The sequence below is a fragment of the Oryx dammah genome, unplaced genomic scaffold, assembly GCF_014754425.2.
Source record: "Oryx dammah isolate SB20612 unplaced genomic scaffold, SCBI_Odam_1.1 HiC_scaffold_23, whole genome shotgun sequence".
NCBI classification, from domain to species: Eukaryota; Metazoa; Chordata; class Mammalia; order Artiodactyla; family Bovidae; genus Oryx; species Oryx dammah.
Window position 1 is genome coordinate 117,247,507 of NW_024070207.1, and position 22,393 is coordinate 117,269,899.

At 40.7% G+C, this 22,393-nt stretch overlaps 1 protein-coding gene across 2 annotated transcripts in view; it reads right to left on the reverse strand.

Annotated features, from left to right (window-relative positions):
* Positions 1-22,393, reverse strand: part of REPS2 (RALBP1 associated Eps domain containing 2) — a 251,685-nt gene that overhangs the window by 140,080 nt on the left and 89,212 nt on the right. For both annotated transcript variants that reach the window (XM_040266555.1, XM_040266554.1), the window contains exons 5-6: positions 15,555-15,652; positions 269-407 (exon numbers count right to left, since the gene is read on the reverse strand). In XM_040266555.1, the coding sequence (XP_040122489.1) occupies positions 269-407; positions 15,555-15,652 (237 nt within the window). The remainder of the gene's footprint in view (positions 1-268; positions 408-15,554; positions 15,653-22,393) is intronic.

Consider the following 22,393-nt stretch of genomic DNA (forward strand, 5'->3'; position numbering starts at 1 on the left):
CAGCTAATAAGGCACAGGATCTGGACCAGGATGCTTCATATTCCCATTTAACTCCTTTGAAATGGAAACACAAACTTCCAAATACCATTGCCAAGTATTTTTCTACATGGATAATAGTTGGTAAGAAATTCAACCTCAGAGAAAAACAAACTGAAATCATAGAAGGTTTTTATACTCATTTTGAATGGACTATTTCTCAAGATGGGCACTGTTATTTATGTGAGACAGCAAGCTGGGACCTGTGTTCTCACCTACCACACTTCATTACCTGAAATGAAGGAACTCGGATCAGGCTGAAGGGACCGGAACTGGTTGACATAGTACTCGCGCTGCTCTTCCGTTATCCTCCAGGGTTCGTCTGGGTAACTAGTGCTGTTATCCTGCAGTTCTCTCTCCACTGAAAAGGACTTTAAAAAGAAATCAATAAGCAAATGCTCACAGAATCCGTCTTTTGTGAAATGAAGTAGAAATATTAAATCCCAATAAAAGTTACCGAGGATTATACTTATTTTTTTCTCAAGGGAATAAATGTGAACACCTCGTGACTAGAGTTTAATGTGAACATAAACTTCTGAAGGGCAGACATGATGCTTTATACTTTTTTGTGTGTGTTCCCCAAAGTTGCTAACAGGACTAAACATGAAATACTGAACACTAGGGTAAGTGACAAAAGATTTACCAATGTGATGAAGGGGGGAAAATACAATCATTCTTTTCTTCAAATATTCGCAACATTTTGATCCTTTCAAATTAGCTAAGCAGATCATAAAATAATCTAGATTCTTTTTAAGTCATTTTTTAAAAAATCTAAAACAGTTATAACTACATCATCTTTTTTTCTGAGTCATTCCCAGTGTATAAATCTGGGAATCAAATGCTCAGAATCAAGTCCCATGTCCCCAGGTCCCACTTGAGTGGCAAGTCAGAATCATCAAACCTCTCATTCCACATTTGTGAACTGAGGGTTCTACTTAGTAATAGAGTGGAGTGCAGGGATGGGCTGTCATGGTACCGCAACAAACAGGGTAACAAGGGGGTGCATCTGACCTGCCACTAGGGGGCATGCAAGCCAAAGTTGAGAATTTAAGGATACAGAACCAGTGTAGTAGTGCAGGAGAGTAAGCTCTGCAAGGGAACCGGAAAAGAAGCAAAAATGGTGATTCTGGAAAGAGCAGCCCAGAGCTTTGTTCTATCCCTCCTGTCTACTCTGAGGTTAAGGTGCTTCTTGCAAACGCCACCTTCATGGAACAAGGAGGGTAAGCCTTTAAGACAAAAGGAGACTAGGAAAGAAGTATTACTACTAATGAGCCATCAAGTTGCCTGCTTCTTGAATGCACTATCAAGGAACTAATCATTAGGAAGGTATTCTAGTCACTAGCACCAGAAAAAAAACAGTAGATCATCTCTGTCCCCTGCCCCAAATTCCCCAACACATACACACCCCATTTTGGAAGCAATTCTTCCCAGGAACACTTGACTTTCCTCTAATGCCATTCAGAGAAGAAACAAGTCTATAAAAGCTTGAGTTGTAATATAACCTTGGCCATCTTTGAAGTTTTCATACTAGATGAGTTTCCACTAAACGTAAATCAGACCATTTTTAAATGCCCTGGAAGTCATTATCCATTAATTAATGCCTTAAATTCAAAGAGTGTTTTGAAACTCACAAAGAGGGTATTTCACCCTCTAACTCACCTGAGTACCTCAAACTTTTGAGAAGTAGCCACAGGAGTTAGTAGTATCATTTTCCCAGATGAAAACTGAGGCTCAGAAAGTTTAAGGGACATGCCCATAGACTTCACGGAACTCTTAAGAGTCAGCAGATAAATGCAGTTTTTTTAATCTGTTGCCAGAATTTCCATGCTAGGTGTTGGCTGCTACATTCCTTGGTACTAACATGGAAGCATCCAATCCCCTAGAATGCACTCCCCTTCATGCCTGGAACCAAAGCTGCCATACCCAATCGTTGTTAGCGTCAGCCCTTGCTTGTTCTTTTCCCAATCCCATGACCATCTGCTCACTCTATTTCCTCTCTCATATTACCTGACTCCTGAGTGGCATCAGTAGTCTCTTGTTCTTAGTTGCTCACTCATGTCCGACTCTTTGAGATCCCATGCACTGTAGCCCATCAGGCTCCTCTGTCCATGGGGATTCTCCAGGCGAGAATACTGGAGTAGATTTCCATGCCCCTCCTCCAAGGATCTTCCCAACCCAGGGACTGAACCCAGGTCTCCCACATTGCAGGCGGATTCTTTACTGTTTGAGCCACCAGGGAAGCCCAAGAATACTGGAGTGGGTAGCCTCTCCCTTCTCCAGGGCATCTTCCTGACCCAGGAATCGAACCAGGGTCTCCTGCACGGCAGGTGGATTCTTTACCAGCTCAGCTACCAGGGAAGTCTAACCTGACAGTAGAAATCAGGAATAAAAAGGAGAAAGTGGCTGATTTTCTCTGCTTAAAAGGTTACAGTATGACCTGTTACTCAATAAAACAAATTCACCTCCTCCACCTTGCTTTTACGACCCTTATAATCCAGCCTCCTCCTTGGTCACATAGCAGGCTTCTGACAGCCCATATGGTCTCTCCTCACGGGTCAGATTTGTGCCTTCTCCCCAAAACACTCTTTCTGTGATCCCAGTGTGCACAAATCCTACCCATTCACAAGCTCCATGGCCCTGAAGGGCTCTCTGATGTACTTGCCATGCCCACAGGCACTGCAGAGGTGCTGCCTGCTCCCTAGCCCCCCAGCTCTGCTACAAAGATGGGTCTGGTACCACATGTGCACCACATGGCCCAACTCATGCCTGATCTCCTCCACCTCAGTCCGAGTAAGGGTGGGTGGGTGCACAGGATGCTCTGGTGTAGAAAGCTCTTCTCTAGAGAGAACAAGCTGGGCCAGATGCTCATTCTTGGGGATATAGATAAAAGTGGAAAGATAAACCAGCAGAGAAAGCAGACCCTGAGCAGATGTACAGCAGAGCTGTGGTGTCAAGCTGGGGCCAGCTGGGACTTAAAGTCATGAGACAGCCAGAACCAAGCATAAGCAGAACCTGTGAGGTACAGAAGTACTAGAAAGAGTCCAGGGGTTGTTGGGAGCCAAAAGGTAAATGGACACTAAAGTCAACTCAACTAGGGCAAAGCCTGTTAATAGAGGAATAAATATGAATAACTAAGAGCTCCCATTACTGGGGACCACTGGGCCACTCCTTGTCTCTCATTTCTTGGATTCCCATGAGAACCCCAACCCCTTTCTCCTTCTCAAGAAAACTTAAGCTGACAGGAAGAGCACCTACTCCTTAAAACCAAAAGTGCCTTCCAACAACAAGGGAGGGCATGTGAACACTGGGCAACCTGTACATGGTGTGGCCCTTCTACCAGCTCACACAAAACACATTAATTGACCCCAATCTCTTTCCTTTTGCTTCTCACTGCATGTTTTTAACTGATTTGACAAACCAAGTGATTTGAGCATCTTACAATGTGAATCCCAAGTATCATACAGTTTTTGAACATTTAAAGTTGTTAAATATCTTCATTCAGGTTTCACTCTGGAGGGCAAGAGTTGTATCATCTAAGGCTTCATTCCACATACAATCCCTAGCAGGCACAGCACAGACACTACAAAGCCAGGTGAAGGGCCATTTATTGACAGGCTCTAATAACTTCAGGGTTATATCTTATATTGAAAGAGATGCAGAAACACTACTCTAAGCTGTGCTCAATGAAAGAAAGCCTGTAAATCCATTTCATCTTTTAAAGCTTGAGATCTATCAACAGACATCCCTGTCAGTCTCATGGTCTGATCGCTATGGAGGTCTCAAGTTCCTCATCCATTAAGTGAGCGATTTCAGAGACAGGTAAAGGCATATGGAAGGGGAAGATCACATGCCACATACCTGAAGCCAAAATATTCCAAAACAAAGCTGATCTATTCCCTGGTGGCTCAGGCGGCAGAGAGTCTGCCTGCAATGTGGGAGACCCGAGTTCGATCCCTGGGTCGGGAAGATCCCCTGGAAAAGGGAATGGCAATCCACTCCAGTATGCTTGCCTGAAGAATCCCATGGACAGAGGAGCCTTCTGCGCTATAGTCCATGAGGTTACAAAGAATCAGACACGACTGAGCGACTAACACTTCACTTTCACTTTGGGTTCATTTGGAGGAGATGGTTCCCTGCATCTGGTCCCTGTGGTGAGATGGCAAATCTGGGTTCTCCTGCATTGCAGGCAGATTCTTTACCATCTGAGCCAACCTCAATGAACCCAAAAGTGAAGTGAAGTGAAGTCGCTCAGTCATGTCCGACTGTTTGCAACCCGTGGACTGTAGCCCACCAAGCTCCTCCGTCCATGGGATTCTCCAGGCAAGAATACTGGAATGGGTTGCCAAAAGGCAACCATAATAATCAAAGATCTGAAAAGTCAGTCACCTAAGAGAAAATGTCTACTTGCAAAGACTAGAGGCACTGAGAAATGGAGATGAGGGAGCAGTGAGCCTTGGGCCTCTGAAGAGAAGCCAGAACCAGGAGGAGCTCCACCTCCACTTGTGCCCAAGAAGCACCCCCAGTTTCACCCCACCTCTAGTGGTCTGGTTGGCTGGGTGGAGATCTTTGGTACTTGGTGCCAATTTTGAGCTCTGGTAGTGTTCTCAAGAAAATATAAAAAGAGAGAGAGAGAATCTTCCACATCTGTGTGCTTAAGCCACATACATATGGTTCATTATACAGTTTCTCTAGACACAGGAGAATTAGATTTGCTTATATTTAAAACATTCAAACCCTCAGTTTTGTTTCAAGTGAAATCCAAATATCTCACACTGCAAGTTGTTATCTCTGGGGAAAACAGGCTGTTTATAATGAAAGAGACTTCAAAAGACTCATTAAAAAAAGTAATACTATTAATAAAATCCCAAAAGGCAACATCTACCCCTAAAGTATCTTAAAATCAAACATAGTTGAAAAATATGAATTGCAAGAAGGCATGTTGGGGAGAACTTAAGAAGGGAGTGTATATTTTTTCAACTACAGAACATTTCTGTTTAGCATATAATTCTACCCTGGAGGCCTCCTATAAATGCTGCTTTAGAGTCCAGCCATTTCACCTGAGTGTGCAATGATGATAGTAGAACAAAGTCCTTTTGATGCTTAGCAAACAACAAATCATCTGGGGGAGCAAAAACTCCTAGCAAGCCCACAGTGTCTATGTGAGGACACCTCCCCTGTTAACATTCTTTTGGAAATAAGAATGCCATAGAACAACCACAGATCAAAGCATGATTTCATGAGCAAAGGTGTGAGAGGACTCAACCACCCTAAAGGGAAAGACTGGCTCACAGGCTGTAAGACTAGACTATAGCCTACATGACCATTAAACAGCCTAAAGAAAGATAGGAACTGATCCATCATGGGGCAGAGAAAAAAGAAGAGTCAGAGAAGCAAATGATAGCTGTGCTTCTATGTGGGATTATGCTGGCTGTCCTTTGATCATTCACGTCCTACCTGCTTGGTGTACGGGTCTCACTGAGTGGCTGCCCAGCCAGGAATGACATTTTCCAGCCCTTCTTGCAGTTAGCCACAGACATGCGACTAAGTTCAAGCCAATGCAAGGGGAGTGCAAGTGACCTGCACCAATGCCCAGCAGGGCTAGCACCCCTTGGCCCACTGAGAAGGGGATAGCAAGGCCACAGGACACAAGGACTGCTGGCACCTGAATCACTATGTGGAGGAAAGCTGTCTGCCAACCTGTGAGATGAGTGAGAAACAATCTATTGTGGGAAGTCATTAACATGCAGGTCATTTGTTATAGCAGCTATTACTCTAACCAACCAACTCTTCAAGCAAGGCCCAAAGGAAAGGCAGACCTGCCTAGTACCAATGGCACCAAAGATGAAGCATGAAGCCATCTTCTTTTTGTAATATGACCACCTAATCACAGCTTTCTAATTGGATTGCTCATGCAGACTATCTATAGGCACAGCATACAGATGCATCTTTACAGCCATCTTTCCGTGCTTGAAAGATATGACTCTATCTTTCATGAGTTTGCAGGAGACTCTCAGGGACTTAGTACAGAGTACAGAAAAAAAGAGGGCTATGGTAAAACTGAGAAAAATTGTTAAATGAAGAAAGGAGCTAGAGGAGTAGACAGAGCTCAGTGATTTTGTCTTTCACATCCAACCATTCTGTATCATACTCTGTCTATATAGTCTTGTCCCGTTTCCTACCTCACTCTCATTCTAACATAAGGCCCATGATGACAGGAAATTGTTTCTATTCTGATAACAGTTATATCCCCAGCGCCTAGAAAAGTACCTATCAAGCAGTAAACATTCAAAAGATGTCTGGCAAATGACCAGAAAAACTGTCAATTCTAACTCACAGACAGAACAGTTAACCTGAGTTCTCCTATAATGACTGGAGCTGAACTTTAAATGCACTTACCAGCAACTGTCACTCAGCAGTGTAAAGGCTAGACTCGCCTATGAAATCAGAGACGGTAAAAAACTTTTTTTTTTTTTTTTACTTTTTAGTTTGAAATAATTATAGATTCACTGGAAGTTGCAATAAATAATTTCTAGTTTTGCCTACAGTGAAGTTAATCACAATTAAATCCTAACAGAGCAATTTAACTTTATCAGTTTCTTCATGGAAATAAATCTACAAAGATGCCTTTAATCACATACTACCAAACTTACTGAGGGATCTAATCTCAACAGCATAGAAGCCTGAAGGCCAAACTATAGGAATCTCTTGAGTATAATGAGCAACGCACAGTTGCTGCTTATAAAGATAAACTAAAAATTTTTTAATAATCACCACAGACATCGAAGAATGTTACCTAATACATATTCATGATTTTGCTAAGTGTCAGACATTGTGAGCACCTAATATACTGGATCTGTTTTCATCTTCACAACAACCCTGCAAAGTAGGCCCCATGAGCTTCATTTTGGAGAACAGGAAACTGAGGATTAGGGAATGGAAGTGACATACCAAGACCACACACCTAGTAAATGGTAGAGTCAGAATATGAACAGAGTCCAGAACATGTACTCTCACTCAGCAAGCTCTGGGGTTCTTCCTATCTTAAACATCCATCCATCCATCCTTTAATGATGTACCATTTCCTTTTAAGAATTAACCGCACAGCAATGCCTATATTATTGCTATTAATTCTGCAGACTGAAGATCTCAGTTGAGGATGTGAATATCCTATACTTACACCTCCCTCACCATTATCTAGTTTAGTTGCAGATTCTGGCCAGTGAACTATTAAATTATACAGAGCACCATCTTATTTCTTACATAACTTTTGCTTATAGCATCTGGTATGTTTTCATATCAGGAAAAAAATGACCATGTCTGTCAGCCTCAGGGCACGCTGGCATGGTAGCTAACCCTTAGAGGTTACTTACTATTTCCCAATGGATGAGTCAAGGACAAAATGTTACAGGCAATCTACCCTGCAAGCAACACTGCTGGGAGGGCTGAAAGGGTACAGACTAGTGAAGAGTCCAGAAGAGTAAGGGGGCAGAGAAGCACTCGGTCGGTAGCACCTCCTGTTGGGATAGGTGATAGGGGGCATGACACCGCCTGCCCCACTTAAGTCTGGGGATACTGATGCACTTAGGGGTGAAATGGTGCTGCTGTAAGGAGCCTTTCCTGTTCACACCACACTATCTACTAAGACCAAAGGGGCCTAGGAATCAAATACCACACTCCTTTCCAGCTTTACAAAGTACTCTGACACCAGGAGTTCAACTGGGTGTTTTCAGCTACAATAAGAGGCTAATTCAGAGGCACCCTGACTATCAATCAGTGGGGGCCCCAGCTACTACCACGAAACTTCTGAACACCATAAACCTTTAATGAAATGCTCATAGAGATGGGGTAGAAAAGCAACACTGACCCCACAATTAAAATGTGCTTACTTGCTTTCATGTAACCAACCTGTCTAACCACATGGATGCTGGAATCCTCATATGTACCAGCGTACCATTTTGATATTTCTCACTGCCTCTAAGCATGGATTCTGAAATACCTTAAGGTGGCAACCCAATTAGTCATGCTATTTACTGAATAACATCTTTGTCCCATAAACATCCTTCAATCTCTATCCCAAGCACCCTCTTCTTATGTCCTGGAGCCACCTTTCTTTCAGTGATCCAGTATCTCCTTAATATTCTCATCCTGTAATACACGTTTGCCTTTCATGTAGAAGTGTCTCTCAGTGAAGAAATTAGGTGACTACAATCACTTGAATCATTAAGAAGTGTGGGTACATTGGGAGCACCTGAGGAATACTATAAGAGACAGCTACAAAAGATGTAGGCTGAGAAAAGTAAATTTCAATATCATTCAGTAAAATGTTTTAAAAATAAGGGATAGAAAATTTCAAAACGAATTATAAGTAGATGAAGGAATTAAGGAGGAAAAGGAGGCTGGATGCTGTGAAATACAGGACCTCTTTGTGGTAATAACAGTGACCACTGGGGTATCTGTGGGTTCTAGGTAGAGTCAGGGAAGTAGAACACACACATCAACCATCTACCCCTTAGGAGATGATCAAACTCCAGCTAGGGTTTGAAATCAAATGGGGAATGAATGTGGTAAAACAAGATGTCAAACTAAGAATAAATCACATGCATTCCTATAAAATTTATCAAACTAGTTTTTCCAGTTATACACAAAGGCAAACAAACATATACCCTCTCCCTCCCTCCCTTCTTTCCCTCTCTCCCTCCTCCTGCTCTTCTTCCTCCCTCCTTTCCCCTCCTCCTTCCATTTAGTCAGAGGAAGAGAATTTGGCTGTTTCAGCAACTTTGAGAGGTCAACACAGACACACACACACACTCTCTCTCTCTCTCTGTGTGTGTGTGTGTGTTGATATTTACCATCCCTAAAACAGATTTTCCCAGCCCTAATCTCTACCCATAAAGAATCTGCCTCCAATGAGGGAGACCCGGGTTTGATCCCTGGATTGGGAAGATCCCCTGGAGAAGGAAATGGCAACCCACTCCAGTATTCTTGCCTGGAGAATCCCATGGACAGAGGAGCCTGAGTGGACTACAGTCCATGGGATTGCAAAGAGTCAGAAACGACTAAGTGCCTAACACTTTCACTTTCGCTCTCTACCCATAAACTAATTTAACTTTGCTGTCAAGAAGGCAGAAACAACAAATCAGTGCCAGCAGGCCTGGGGTGCTCCAGAACCAAAAAGACGTGGAGTTCCTAACCTCCTCCAAGTGCATCAGGGACCCAGGACCTCCTCTCAACCATAAAAGAGAAATGCTAAAAAAACTACACCAATATTTCATTTTTTACTTATCATACTGACCAAGATTCCTAAGTCTCTTAGCACAGTGCATTTGCATGGATATGAGAAAAGACACACTCTCATACATTGTTAATAAGTGTATAAATGTGCACAGTCTCTAATTTGAAAATCTCTACCAAAAACTAAAAATGTATAGCCATCTCACCCAGTTATTCCATTTCTAAGAACTGATCCTACATATATACAGTAAGTTTTGAGATCTGCCCCTAGAAGACTATTAAGTTCATCCCTTCAGAAAGGAAAAAAAAAATCACAGCACATATGTTTACAGTTTAAAAATTGAGTAAAAGATATTTTTAGTGGGATCTAGTTGGAAGGATATTTTATTTCTCAGACCAGTCTCCCTAAAGCCAGGTTAAGGTATATGCATATATTACATATATAAGAATAGCTGTATGTGCTTATATATACATAAAACATTCCCAAAATGATACAAAACAAATGGACTACCTTGGCTACCTCAGGGATGGAAAACCAAGAAATATGGGATGCCCATTCCTCCAGGTGAGGCTCACAGATAAATGAGTGAACAAGCAATGAACTGCTTTTTAAGAATGAAAAAAAAAAAGGGAACCCCACATGTACAAGAAACATTAGAAAGTTCTCACACTTCATGCTATCAATGGGAAAAAAGCATAGATAAACTGAGACAAAGGAGAAAACCAAGAGGGCAAGAGTGAGGCTGAAGAGGGCATTTTAAGAAGGTGGTCATTGTTAAATGCTGCCAAGGGGTCAATGAGACACGGACTTAACACAAGGTAGTTTCTGGCAACCATGGCAAAGACAGAAGCAGTGGTGTATGGTGGGAGCAGGAAGGTCAATTCCAAACCCTACACCAGCAAAATCATAAACGGCTATGCGATCTAGATGGTTAAGATCACTTGTGAAAAGTAGACCACAAAGGGGCTTCCCTGGTGATCCAGTAGTGAAGATTCTGTACTTTCAATGCAGAGAGAGTGGGTTTGGTCCCTGGTTGGGGAAACAGGATCCCGCATGCCACATGGCCAAAGGAAATTAAAATTAAAAAACCACAAAATGATCTATCAACACACTACAACAGAGAAGGAGGAAATAAGATTTATCATTTCTTTACAAACACTGTCAATTATTCACCAACATAGGTTGTGTGCTCAGTATCTGAAATTTCATGGGGAAAAATATCCAACATCTTAATGAAAAAATAAAAACATCTGGGCACTGAATCCACATAAGCACCTCTGAAACGCCAAGCCCACAAGCTGCAACAGTGCCAACCCAGAGTCCCTGAAAGCCTTCCCCAGTTCCCAGAGGCCATGCCCCTTCCAACGAAGACAGGAAGGATTTAAATACAAGGCCACAGAGGAAGCTACAAGAGAGTGAGGCTGTCATGGGCACAGCAACGTGGGGAATGAGTGACTCTGGCACAGTCTAGCACCACGACCAATCCCTGTTAATCGCCTACCACCAAAATCCTTCACGTCACATCCTCTCATCTACATGGCTAATTCTGGTTGGCATCTGCTTTCTGTGATGTGCAGTCCAGCCAAATCAAGTTGACAGACATAAGAAGGAAACCTAAGAACTGAAGAAAAACACATCAGCCATGAAAACCACAGACTGCTGTCCCAAAAAAGCCCCCTTGTTCTCCTCTTAAACTGAAGGCAATGCTCCAAACAGGAGGAGGGACCTCCACTGACACCAAACAAACATTAAGGGAATCAGACAGTTGCAGAGAATTACAATGGACTATTAAATCCATTCCAACTAATTCACGTTACAGAAAAGAGAAGGAACTTGCCTCAGGTCACGCAGCATATGGCTAGACCTGGGCAAGAACCTGTCTGACTTTTGTGCATGATCTGGTAAGTCCTCTTAATGGCCAATGGCTGCCAAATACTTCTATTCAGTCCTGACTGTCCCCAGACTCTGGCCACGTATATCCTACCATCTCCTTGACACTGCCTTTTGGCTGTCTCAAAAGCTCAAATCTCAACACTGATCTTATGATCTTGCCTCAATACTCCCAACACTGGTTTTTCATTCAGGGCTTCTCAGATTAACAGATGACATCACCATCCATCCACTTCCTGAGACAAAGACCAGAGAGTGGTGTCCAGTGTTTGAACTCTAGCCCAACTGCTTCCTAGCTGTGACCTTAACCAAGCTAAATGAAGTCTTTATACCTCAGGTTCTGTCATGTGAAAAATGGGATAATGATAGAAATTACCTTATAAGATAGTTCTAAGCACAGCAAGAGAGGTGAATAAAATGCAAAGCTCATAGTAAATGTCTCTGTTTGTGCAGCTCCCTCCCTCCTCTTGCCTGCTTTCCCCCAGTCCCACTCCCTCACCTGGACAATAAGGATCAGCCCTTCCCCTTTCAACTCAAATGTGATTTCCCACTGGAAGACTTCCTTGATCAACCCCTTGCCTGCTAAGGCTGGGTCCTAACTTCCCACCTCCATTTTTCATCCTCAAAGCACAGTATAATTTCTGCTCACCACATATCATAATTATATATTTGCTTTGTGATGGTCTGATCAATAGCCACCTCCTCCAATAGTCTATAAGCTCTAGGAGGGCAGGGAATGAGAGTGTTATATCTCATTTTTGTACTCTCAACATGGTACCTGGCACTTAACAGGTGTTTAGTAAACATTAGTTGCTTAAAGTACTCAAGAAATAGAGGAAAATATTTAATAGAATGGGAAAGACTAGAGATCTCTTCAAGAAAATCAGACATATCAAGGGAATATTTCATGCAACGATGGGCACAATAAAGGAAAGAAAAGGCAAGGACCTAACAGAAGCACAAGAGATTAACAATCAGTGGCAAGAATACACAGAAGAACTATACAAAAAAGGTCTTAATGATCCAGATAACCACGATGGTGTGATCACTCACCTAGAGCCAGATATCTGGGAAAGCAAAGTCAAGTGGGCCTTAGGAAGCATCACTACGAACAAAATTAGCGGAGGTGATGGAAATCCAGCCGAGCTATTTCAAATCCTAAAAGACGATGCTGTGAAAGTGCTGCACTCAATATGTCATCTAATTTGGAAAACTGAGCAGTGGCCACAGGCCTGGAAAACGTCAGTTTTCATTCCAATCCCAAAGAAGGGCAATAGCAAAGAATGTCAAAACTACCATACAATTGCACTCATCTCACATGCTAGCAAGGTAATGCTCAAAATCCTTCAAGCTAGGCTTTAACAGTATGTGAACCAAAGACTTTCAGATGTAAAAGCTGGATTTAGAAAAGGCAGATTGATCTTTGATTGAAGATCAAATTGCCAACATCCAATGGAGATAGAAAAAGCAAGAGAATTTCAGAAAAACATCTACTTCTGCTTCACTGACTATGTTAAAGCCTTTGACAGTGTGGATCACAACAAACTGTGGAAAATTCTTCAAGAGATGGGAATGCCAGACCACCTGACCTGCCTCCTGAGAAATCTGTATGCAGGTCAAGAAGCAACAGTTAGAACTAGACATAGAACAACAGACTGGTTCCAAATTGTTAAAGGAGTACATCAAGGCTGCATATTATCACCCTACTTATTTAATGTATATGCAGAGTACATCATGGGAAATGCTAGTCTGGATGAATCACAAGCTGGAATCAAGACTGCTGGGAGAAATATCAACAACCTCAACTATGCAGATGATACCACCCTAATGACAGAGAGCAAAGAGGAACTAAACAGCCTCTAGATGAAGGTGAAAGAGGAAAGTGAAAAAGCTGGGTTAAAACTCAACATTCAAAAAATGAAGATCATGGCATCCAGTCTCATCACTTCATGACAAATAGATGGGGAAACAATGGAAACAGTGGCAGATTTTATTTTCCTGGGCTCCAAAATCACTGCAGACAGTGACTGCAGCCATGAAATTAAAAGACGCTTAGAAGGAAATCTATGACAAACCTACACAGTGTATTAAAAAGCAGAGATATCACTTTGCTGACAAAGGTCCGTATAGTCAAAGCTATGGTTTTTTCCAGTAATCATGTATGGATGTAAGAGTTGGACCATAAAGAAGGCTAAGCACCGAAGAATTGATGCTTTCAAACTGTGGTGCTGGAGAAGACTCTTGAGAGTCCCTTGGAGAGCAAGGAGATCAAACCAGTCAATCCTAAAGGAAATCAGTCCTGAATATTCATTGGAAGGACTGGTGCTGAAGGTCAAATACTTTGGCCACCTGATGCATAGAGCCAACTCACTGGAAACAACTGGATGCTCAGAAAGATTGAGGGCAGGAGAAGGGGGCGACAGAGGATAAGATGGATGAATAGTATCACTGACTCAATGGACATGAGTCTGAGCAAACTTTGGGAGACACTAAAGGACAGGGAAATCTGGCATGCTGCAGTTTATAAGGTCACAAAGATTCAGACATGATTTAGAAACTGAACAACAATAAGTTTTTTAAAGTGCTCAGGAAGCATGTTTACCAGCAGAAAAATGGGCCTAGAGATTAGAAGAGAAGGCTTGGGACACCAATCTAAATGAAAGCCCAAGGCTATCGCCTGCCAGGTGGCTACACAGAAAGGGCCTGGTGAGCCCCATCCGACCATAGCGAAGCTCAGGATTTACTGCTTGTTTGACCATCATTCTAACAGTTCAGGATGTGGTCTCCATAGCACTAGAATCAGCATTAAACTCTGCAGAAACAAGGACAGCCACACCTTGCAGATTTTTTTAGATGAATCCCAGTCCTTCTGATATCTTTCTTAATGTAACTATCACTCCACAGTGGGTGTGATTCTCATGTTTAAAAACACTTATTTCTGTACCACAGGACCTCCAAATGCAGCCAACTACCCCATCTGGGTGCTCAGCTGAAGAAACAACTGTTTGTTCCAACTTAGGGGTAAAACTAGCTCTACTGGGCTTAGGAGAGAATGGCATCTTGGCTCCCCAGTGTGGTACCAATAAGGGATTTTTCAGGAATATTTTTTACTATACCTAATGTTTATTTATACAGCAACTCTAGAACCTAGTCTCCTTGTAACCTGGCACTCTAATGAATATAGTGAAGCATTTCAAAGAACAGGTTTTGATACTGGGCAAGTCTGGTTCAAATTCTGGCTCTGCCACTTACTAGTTATAAATGAAACTTTAGACCCATGACCTGACCTCTCTCAGTCAGTTACCTCCTCTGTAGTTGGATATGATAGTTGGAGGAAGCGTTACACACAAATACACAGCATAAAGCTGAATTATCTACCATCTTTAAGAAAATTCTTTGTACACAAGAGTTCTACCTCAGATATTCTGTATCATGCCTATCATATCATGCCTACCGATCTCCAGAGGCTATAAAGTGGACACCTCAACCTCCCTTAGCCTTGTTTATTCTCTTCTAGAATACCAGCCCACTTCATTATGGGACTATCTAAGATCACCCTCTATTGTGAGGAGGTCTCCCTATGCATAAATGATGTTTCTTCCTCAGTTGGACAATTGAAATGTTATACAAACCACCCTACTTCTTCCTGTCTTTAGAGTCAAACAGCCAACTCAGTTTTCCCATGGTTTCTCTCACACTGATGCACTCACACTTTTTTGGGAATATGACTCCACCAGAATAGGACTCAGAGGTACTACACAACATAACAGTTGCAGACATGGGGTGAAAAAACAGCTCTTTATCCAAAGGAAACAATGGAGAAAAGGAAAGTAAAATTTTCTAAGTTGTGGTGTAACAAGGAGAAACTGAGATATCACTTGTGCTTCAACCATATTTCTTTTGTATCAACTGCAAATAGGAAACTGTAGTTGCTGCCAAGTAGCTGTTCTCCAAATAGCAGTGGACTAGGCACTGACAGAAAATACAGGAGAATCACCTCTGCCTTCCAAAGCTGGTAATTTAAGGAGGCACAAAACAAAGGGGCAATAGCAAAGTATGCACTGAATATGTAATAGTAAAGAATAAGGCAGAGATTTTTAAAAAGTCTGTTTTAGACAAAGTAAAGGCCTCCTGAAGGAGGTGCCTAATGATTAAGCAGATGAAGGTGGAAGGGCATTTTAGACCAAAAATCAAAAACCAGGCCAGAGTAGTCTAGAGACACAGAGAAGGGAAGAAACAGAGTAAAAAGCTTTAGAAAATATACAAGCAACAGAACAAGAAATATAATATCTGCATTAGGGGATAACTTTATATCCTCCTTAAAAGGGGGGAGGACTTCAAAAAGTCACACCCCTGAAGTCTCCCACTGGCATAAGCCAACAGAGGCATCACTTACCCGGATAAGGGAAGCCTGATGCCGAGGGGGTTTGGCTCCTGGGCCTCCTGATGAGGGTCCCTCAGGCTGGACAAGGGGCTGTCTAGCTTCATAAGGAGCTGAAATGGCAGGAGGGAAAGTTAGCATGGTTCACAAAGATTCCACCCACAATTTATGAATTCACATTCAAACTGCTATAGTGTTTGTTCTTTGGGGAAGAATTAGTAATTAGTTTATATACAAAGGGTCACCTAAGACAAACAAGGGCTTCCCTCATAGCTCAGTAAGTAAAGAATCTGCCTGCAATGCAGGAGACCCTGGTTCAATTCCTGGGTCAGGAAGATCTGCAGGAGAAGGGATAGGCTACCCACTCCAGTATTCTTGGGCTTCCCTGTGGCTCAGCTGGTAAAGAATCCGCCAGCAATGTGGGAGACCTGGGTTCGATCCCTGGGTTGGGAAAATCCCCTGGAGAAGGGAAAGGCTACCCATTCCAGTATTCTGGCCTGGAGAATTCCATGGACTAAGTCCATGGCATCACAAAGAGTCAGATACAACTGAGTGACTTTCACTTTCACTTCCTTTCACTTAAGACAACAAACCTTGGTGCCCCTGGGTACAATTTAACTGAACCATCTAAAGATAGTCAACCAAGTCATAATAAAGCAAGGAGATATTTACATCAGGTTAAGATTAGCAATAAATTGGAAAGGTGGAATGGTGTAAACCTAAACTGGGATAGAAAATAATGAGCGTAGTTAGAAAAGTGCCATGTTTTAAGTGTTCAACTTCTAAATATAAGGTAAATTCTATATATACCCTGCTATTTAGAATGCTTCCACTCATCATACACACTCCCAAGGAGCAAGAAAGTGAGCATGAATTTTGAACATTAAGAATCAACATTATCATTTTGCTTATTTTTGAAAAATAAATGCCACTATCTTCTTTTCCTTATGGAAAGAATGTAAAACCAAATAGAGAAAAATACAAAAAGGAATAAATTCATTTTATATTTATTACTTTATCATTCAATAACCAAACTAAAAATAATTTTGCTACCTTTAAGAAAAGTTGTTAAGTCACAAAAATGAATGCATATTTTTCATTCCTTTTATTTCCAGAACACTTAATAACAACTTTCCCAATATGATACAAAAACAGTTAAACGTAACCAGGCAGTATTCAGCTCCAACAGAAAGGGGAAATTATCACTCAAGATGAAACCATTTCTGATCTCTGTAGGTTAACAGTTCAGGTTTTTGGAAGTATATAAATAAGTAAAAGGTTTTCTTTCTATAGCTTCCTTATACATCAAATTAGGTAGAGACGGAAGAGCAGCCTGTTGTGGCATCACCTTTAGCAGAGTTCGAAATTTTCATTTTTACTTTTTTTTAATTTTTATTTTTACTTTATTTTACTTTACAATACTGTATTGGTTTTGGCATATATTGACATGAATCCGCCACAGGTGTACATGAGCTGCCAAACATGACCCCCCCCACCTCCCACCCCACATCATCCCTCCGGATCATCCCCGTGCACCAGCCCCAAGCATCCTGCATCCTGCATCAAACATAGACTGGCGATTCGTTTCTTACATGATAGTATACATGTTTCAGACTTTTTAAGATAAAGAAGGTATAACAACAGCACATCAAGAATAACAAACGACTCTTGGGCTCACATCTGCTCTTTGTATTTCCTCCAAGGAAATGGAATACATTATTATACAATTATTATTAACACAATATTATAACATTAAATTACATTAAAACATCAAAATCACGGCCTGGAAAAACATGAAGTGGATTTTCTGATGCTGCTAAGAATAGATGAAAAACATAAAACCTGCAAAAGAAACATACATAGAGAACTCATAGTCCAAATCTTAAAAAATAAGTCTCAGATGGTAGGCAGGTGTTGTCCTCAAAGAAGGATTTTTAAGATCATTCCATTTTGAAGGATCATCAAATTTAACTCCTAGTGAAAGATCTGAACCACAGCAAACTGTACCATGGCTGGGATACCAACAGTCATAAGCTTTCCCTGGGAAGCTGATCCCTCTGCCTCCCCTTAGAGGGAGGAAACTTCTACTGCTCAGGAAGGACACATGTGGGAGGGGAGGGCGCTGACTGGCCCATGGCTCCAATCCCTCACCAACAATGGCCTTCCTTCCCTTTAAAGAGACAGACGTATCTTATCAATAAGGCTTAAATGAACATTGAGTCACATGGTGGGTCATTTTTCGAGAGGCCTGGCCTCAACAGCAGATTTTCTCTTCATACTCCTGCAGGAAGCATGGGTTGGTCACACCTGCCTATGACTGGAAAGATGAGTGTCTAAAGCCTTCTAGTCACAAATCTTAGACACATGCTCCTATCAGTTGGTACCAGAGCTGATATTCAGGCCACTATCGGTCTGACTCCTGTCTCATTCGTCAACTGAAACTGAACTCAGGAGGTAAAAGATAGGTATACTACTCATTGTCTCTACACTTTCCCTCCGAAATAAAACCTGAAACATGCAACTCAATACAAAACCAATAATTCTTAGATCCCCTTATAAGAGGTTGAACAAGGAACTATAAGTACCACCTTTCTCCAAGGGGAAGATTATAAAATGAACTTTAAAAGATTTCATCATTCTGAGATTCAGTGTCAAACTAGAACAGAGATCGCAACTAACTGCCCAATAAAGACTCTCCATCTGCAGTCATCCAATGAATGATATCTAGAAGGTGACTTTCAAGAATACTTGAGCTTCAAAAACATAATGAGTACCATATTCTAGAAACACAAAAGAAAATACAAGGGAACATCTTAGCACCTACAATGTGCCAGGAATTCTGCTAGGAATAGACATTTATATAATACTACTCATTTCATCCACAGAGCAAAATTCTAAGGCAGACTTTATTTCACTTCACAGATAAGGGAAATTGAGCCTCAGAAAAACAAAATACCCATAGTCATACAGGCTGGAAATGGAAAGAAATGAGAAATGTAGGCCTACCAAGTCTACCTTTAGGCCCAGGAGACTGACATCATAGCCCATGCTCTTAAGTGAGAAGATACCTAGAACTGATACATAAGAATAAGATGCATAAGAAAAAGTAGAACAGACATTGATTTTAAAATAAGACTTTAGACAGCAGAAGAAGCAGGTTTAAAGAGTCAAAAGTAGTTACCTCTGCATAGAAGAAATGTATCTCAGCATAGCAATGAATAGCCCATATATGACAAACGCACAGCTAACATTAAACTTAATGGTAAAAAGCTGAAAGCATTTCTCTAAGATCAGGAACAAGACAAGGATGTCCACTCTCAACACTTTCATTCAATGTACTTTTGGAAGTCCTGGCCATAGCAATCAGATAAGAAAAAGAAATAAAAGGAATCCAAATTGGAAAGGAAGAAGTAAAACTGCCACTGTTTGCAGATGATGTGATACTACACACGGAAAACTCTAAAGATGGCACCAGAAAACTATTAGAACACATCAGTTAATTTGATAAAGTAGCAAGATTCAAAACTAATAGGCAGAAATCTGCTGCATGTCTATACACTAACAATGAAGTATCAGAAAGAAAAATTAAGGAAACAACCCCACTCACCATCACATCAGAAAACAATAAAATACCTAGGAATAAACCTACCTATGGAAGCAAAAGACCTGTACTCAGAAAACTATAAGACACTAATGAAAGAAACTGAAGATGATACAAATGGAAATATATACCATGTTCTTACACTGGAAAAATCAATGCTGTTAAAATGACCATACTACCCAAGGCAATCTAGAAACTGAATGTAATCCCTATCAAATTATCAATGGATTTTTCACAGAACTAGAACAAAAAAAATTAAATTTGTATGAAAACAAAAAAGATCCCAAACAGCCAAAAACAATAATGAGAAAATTATAATGGAGCTGGTATAATCAAACTTCCTCACTTCAGACTATACTACAAAGCTACAGTTATCAAAACAGTATGGTACTGGCACAAACACAGACACACAGATCAATGGAACAGGATAGAAAACCCAGAAATAAACCCATGCACATATGGTCAATTAATCTACAACAAAGGAGGCAAGAATATACAATGAAGAAAAGATACTCTATTCAATAAGTGATCCTGGAGAAAGTAGACAGGTACATGTAAAAGAATGAAATTACAGTATTCTCTAATACCACATACAAAAAAACTCAAAATGGATTCAAGGCCAAAATTTAAGACCAGATACTGTAAAACTTTCAGGAGAAAATATAGGCAGGACACTCTGACATAAATCACAGCAATACTTTTTTGGATCCATCTCCTACAGTAGTGGAAACAAAAAGAAAAATTTTAAAATAAGATCTGGGACTTTCCTGGAGGTCCAGTGGCTAGGACTCTGTGCTCCCAGTGCAGGGGGGCCAGGTTAAATCCCTAGTTAGGGAACTAGGTCCCACATGCATGCTGCAATTAAGACCCAATGAAGACAAAAAACAATTTTTTTAAAAGGGCTTATTTTTTAAAATGGGACCTAATTAAACTCAGTTTTAATACAACAAATGAAACAATAACATATATGTACTACTAAATACAAAATAGATAAACAAGGACCTACTGTATAGCACAGGGAACTATATTCAATATCTTGTGATAACCTATAATGGAAAATAATCTGAAAAAGGACACATACACATATATATATCACTTTGCTGAACACTGAAACATTGTAAATCAACTGTACTTTTAAAAGTAAATTTCAAAGAAAGAAAGGTAGTTGCCTCTGGAAACCAGAACCAGGTTGAGTCGGAAGGAAAAGTATTATTGTGACTTAAACATGATTTTTAAAAATACAGATAGCAACTTCTGCCTCTGAGGGTTGTGGTAAGTAGAAAACAGTGCACACAAAGAACTCGGAACAATGCATGGCACTTGAGTCTCACCCAATGAGCATCAGCTATAGCCACATCCAGCAAAGGTGAGCAGGCGCCCAGGAGAGAGGCAGAGGAGGGGCTCTGAATCTCAGACTGTCCAAAGATGCTGAGCCTGATTTAAAACGTACACATATGCCCCATTAGCCAGAAATCATGGCAGAATCCTGGAGAGAAAAGCAACCCTAGAAAAATGGATTCCTAGAAAATTTTCCTAGCAGCAAAACTCATTTCTGAAAATGCATAAATTCAAGTTTAGGGATCATGATGTAGGAGAAAAACCAGGAAGGGGTAACAGAAACTTAGAAAACAATGTTTCAAGAATAAAAGAGTGCCCACAAGAAAATGTCACTTCACATGTAACAGAATAGCTAAAATTAAAAACACTGAAGAAAGAAACCAGAGTACCAACTGCTGGCAAGAACACTGAACTCTTATATATTGCCTATGGGAGTATGCAGTCACTTGGTGAAACTCTTTAGCAGTTTCTTGTACCTACCCTAAGGTGCATCAATTCCACTCCCAGGTGCCAGAGAAATGACATATGTCACAAAAAGACTCATACACAAGTGTTCACAGCATCCTTATTCATAACAGCCAAATGCTGGAAATAACCTAAATATTCATCAACAGAAGAATGGATCATCACTCCATGATACAGTCATACAGTGGAACAACAGTGAGTAATATATTAACAGGAACAAACTGCTGAGACACATAACATGAAGAATCTCAACCACTGTGCTGAGGAAAAGACACCCAAGAGTCATTCACTATGATTCCATTTACATGAGTTTCTAGAAGGAGCAAAACTAATTTATGGTGATAAAAATCAGTAGTATGTTTTCATGGGGGAGGCAGGGAGCACAGAGAAAGTGACTGGAAAGGGGCATCTCTGAGGTGGCAGAAATATTGGTTTTAATGTCAGGCAGACTTTTTATTGAAGTATACAGTTGATTTACAATATACTTTTAGCATAGTGATTACAGTATTTTTATAGATTATATTCCATTTAAAGTTATTTTAAAATAATTGCTATATCTCCCTGTGCTGCCTAATATATCCTTGCAGCTTATGTATTTTATACATAGTAGTTTGTACCTCTTAAATGAACCTTTTTTTTTTTTTGGCTGCACTGGGTCTTCATTGCTTCTGCATGAGCTACTCTCTTCATTGCAGTGCTCAGGCTCAGTAGTTGTGGCGTGCAGGCTCTAGAGCTTGGGCTCAGTAGTTGTGGTACCTGAGTTTAGTTCCTCCATGGCATATGGAATCTTTCTGGACCAAGGATCAAACTCATATTCCCTGCATTGGCAGTGGATTTTTATTTACTGTGCCACCAGGGAAGTCCAAGTAGTTTGTACCTATTAATCCCCTACTCCCTCCACTTTCAACTACTAGGTTTGTTTTCTGTATCTGTGAGTAGGTTTCTGTTTTATTAAATTTATTCACCTATTTTATTTTTTGTATTCTACACATAAGTGATAGCATTGCTCTTTCTCTGCCTTATTTCACTAAGGATAATACCCTTTAGATCCATCCATGTTGTTACAAATGGTAAAATTTCATTCTTTTTTATGACTCAATATTCCATTGTGTATACGTATGTACGTGTATCTTCTTTCTTCATTCATCTGTTGATAGACACTTAGGTTGCTCTTGTATCTTGGCTATTGTAAATAATACTCCTCAGAACACTGGGGTGCATGTAGTTTTTCAAATTTGTGCCTTTATTTTTTTCAGATATATACTCAGCAGTAGAACTGCTGGATCATATGGTAAGAAAATACTTTATCCATGATAAAAGTGGTAGATACATGGGTATATCCATTTGTTAAAACTCAAATTGAAGATTTCAAATGTGTGCATTTTATCACATGTAAATTTTAGCTCACTTTTTTAAAAAAGGCTAAGAAAGAATGAAAGCATGGACAACC